This window comes from Sphaeroforma arctica, assembly GCF_001186125.1.
Source record: "Sphaeroforma arctica JP610 unplaced genomic scaffold supercont1.6625, whole genome shotgun sequence".
Classification (NCBI taxonomy): domain Eukaryota; class Ichthyosporea; order Ichthyophonida; genus Sphaeroforma; species Sphaeroforma arctica.
Genome location: NW_014033933.1, coordinates 1 through 1,607, shown reverse-complemented (window position 1 = coordinate 1,607; position 1,607 = coordinate 1). Strand labels below are relative to the sequence as shown.

The following is a 1,607-nucleotide window of genomic DNA, read 5'->3' as shown; positions in this document are numbered from 1 at the left end:
TATATATATATATGTGTGTGTGTGTGTGTGTGTGTGTGTGTGTATGTGTGTGTGTGTGTGTGGTAGTATATATATATATATATATATTGTAGATGATTGAGGTTCGCACATAGTTGGTTATATACGTTCGTAATGTGCAGCGTACAATGTAGATTATGTGTATATTAGCTCCAGTATTACACCATGTCAATTCTTATGTCATCACATATCCAAATACACTTAATCGTATATTAGTCCAACAAAACGTATGCTTTAGTACCTGTATCACGAGTTGTGTTGTGAGACTGTGTGTGTGTCGAACCCATCTTCTTCCACACCAATTCCTCTCCAATTCATTCATCTCGTCCAGGTCACCGAAGGCATTCGAGCTGCAATACAGAAATCAGACGATAAGTACCACCACCGCAGACGTCAGTCGACGACTACGGTATTCTCGACGGAAAAGGAACCAGCCGAGGCTGAGTATGAAGTCCATATCTTCACGGGCAATGTATTTAACGCGTCTACCAGAGCTAATGTGGGGATTTCCCTTTTTGGAACCGGCGCGAATGGTAGGTCGTGCGGAGGGCAGGTACAAACCGAGGCTATAAACCACCATCGCAGTGCGTTCTTTATATATATATATATATGTGTGTGTGTGTGTGTGTGTATGTGTGTGTGTGTGTGTATGTATGTATGTATGTATGTATGTATACTCTGCCTTTAAAGGGCTCATGTTGCTAGGGTGCACTCTATCACTAGGGATGGGTATGTGCTAGGATTTAATATTCTTAGTGCAGATAGACTCTATACGGATTTAATGCGACAACTGCTGATTGCGCTGGTATGTAGTACACATTCTGCGAGCTTTGTCAATAAAAGGCATTCATTGTGACGTAGCGTGGAGCCTTTTATAGAAAGTAGCATCTGAAAGTTTCACTATACCACAGCTGCTAACTTACTTTCCCGTGCAAACACATACGAACAATCTGAGGTCAATCTATAAATAGACATCTGGACAGCATACAGTTGTTTATGTTATTTCTAGTATCAGGCGCACCAGGGGCATTCATTGTGATGTAGCGTTTAAAAGCAACTGACAGTATTACCGTAGCACAGTTACTATCCCGTACACCCACACTCTGACAAGCTGAGGTCGTTCTATAAATAGTCCTATATCTCTAACACAATCGTTCCTACTATTATCAGGCACATCCGTATTAAGCTGAGGCCGTTCTATAAATAGTCATGTATCTAAAACACAATCGTTCCTACTATTATCAGGCGCATCCGTATTAAGCTGAGGTCGTTCTATAAATAGTCATATATCTAAAACACAATCGTTCCGACTATTACCAGGCGCATCCGTATTCTCTGGCTGGATCCTGTTGGACTCCACCTGCAATGCCATGGCGTCAAAGAATGGCCGCTTGTGCTTCCAGCGCGGGCAGCACGACACCTTCGTCTTCAAGTGCGCAAATGTTGGAGATCTCAAGAAAATCAGGTACACGGCCTGTGCTTGTCCTTCCTTCAGATTGCAATGTGTGTGTGCAATAAAGATAGGTTACCATGCCCGTGTGTGTGTGTGTGTGTACTCGTGTGTGTGTGTGTGTGTGTGTGTGTGTGTC

At 42.8% G+C, this 1,607-nt stretch overlaps 1 protein-coding gene across 1 annotated transcript; it reads left to right on the top strand.

The window, feature by feature from the left end:
- Positions 1-349: 349 nt before the first annotated feature.
- Positions 350-551, top strand: SARC_15727 (hypothetical protein; the record flags this gene model as incomplete). Its single annotated transcript, XM_014290160.1, has 1 exon — positions 350-551. A coding segment is annotated over one exon (202 nt), but the record flags the coding sequence as incomplete, so codon positions are not given.
- Positions 552-1,607: the final 1,056 nt, after the last annotated feature.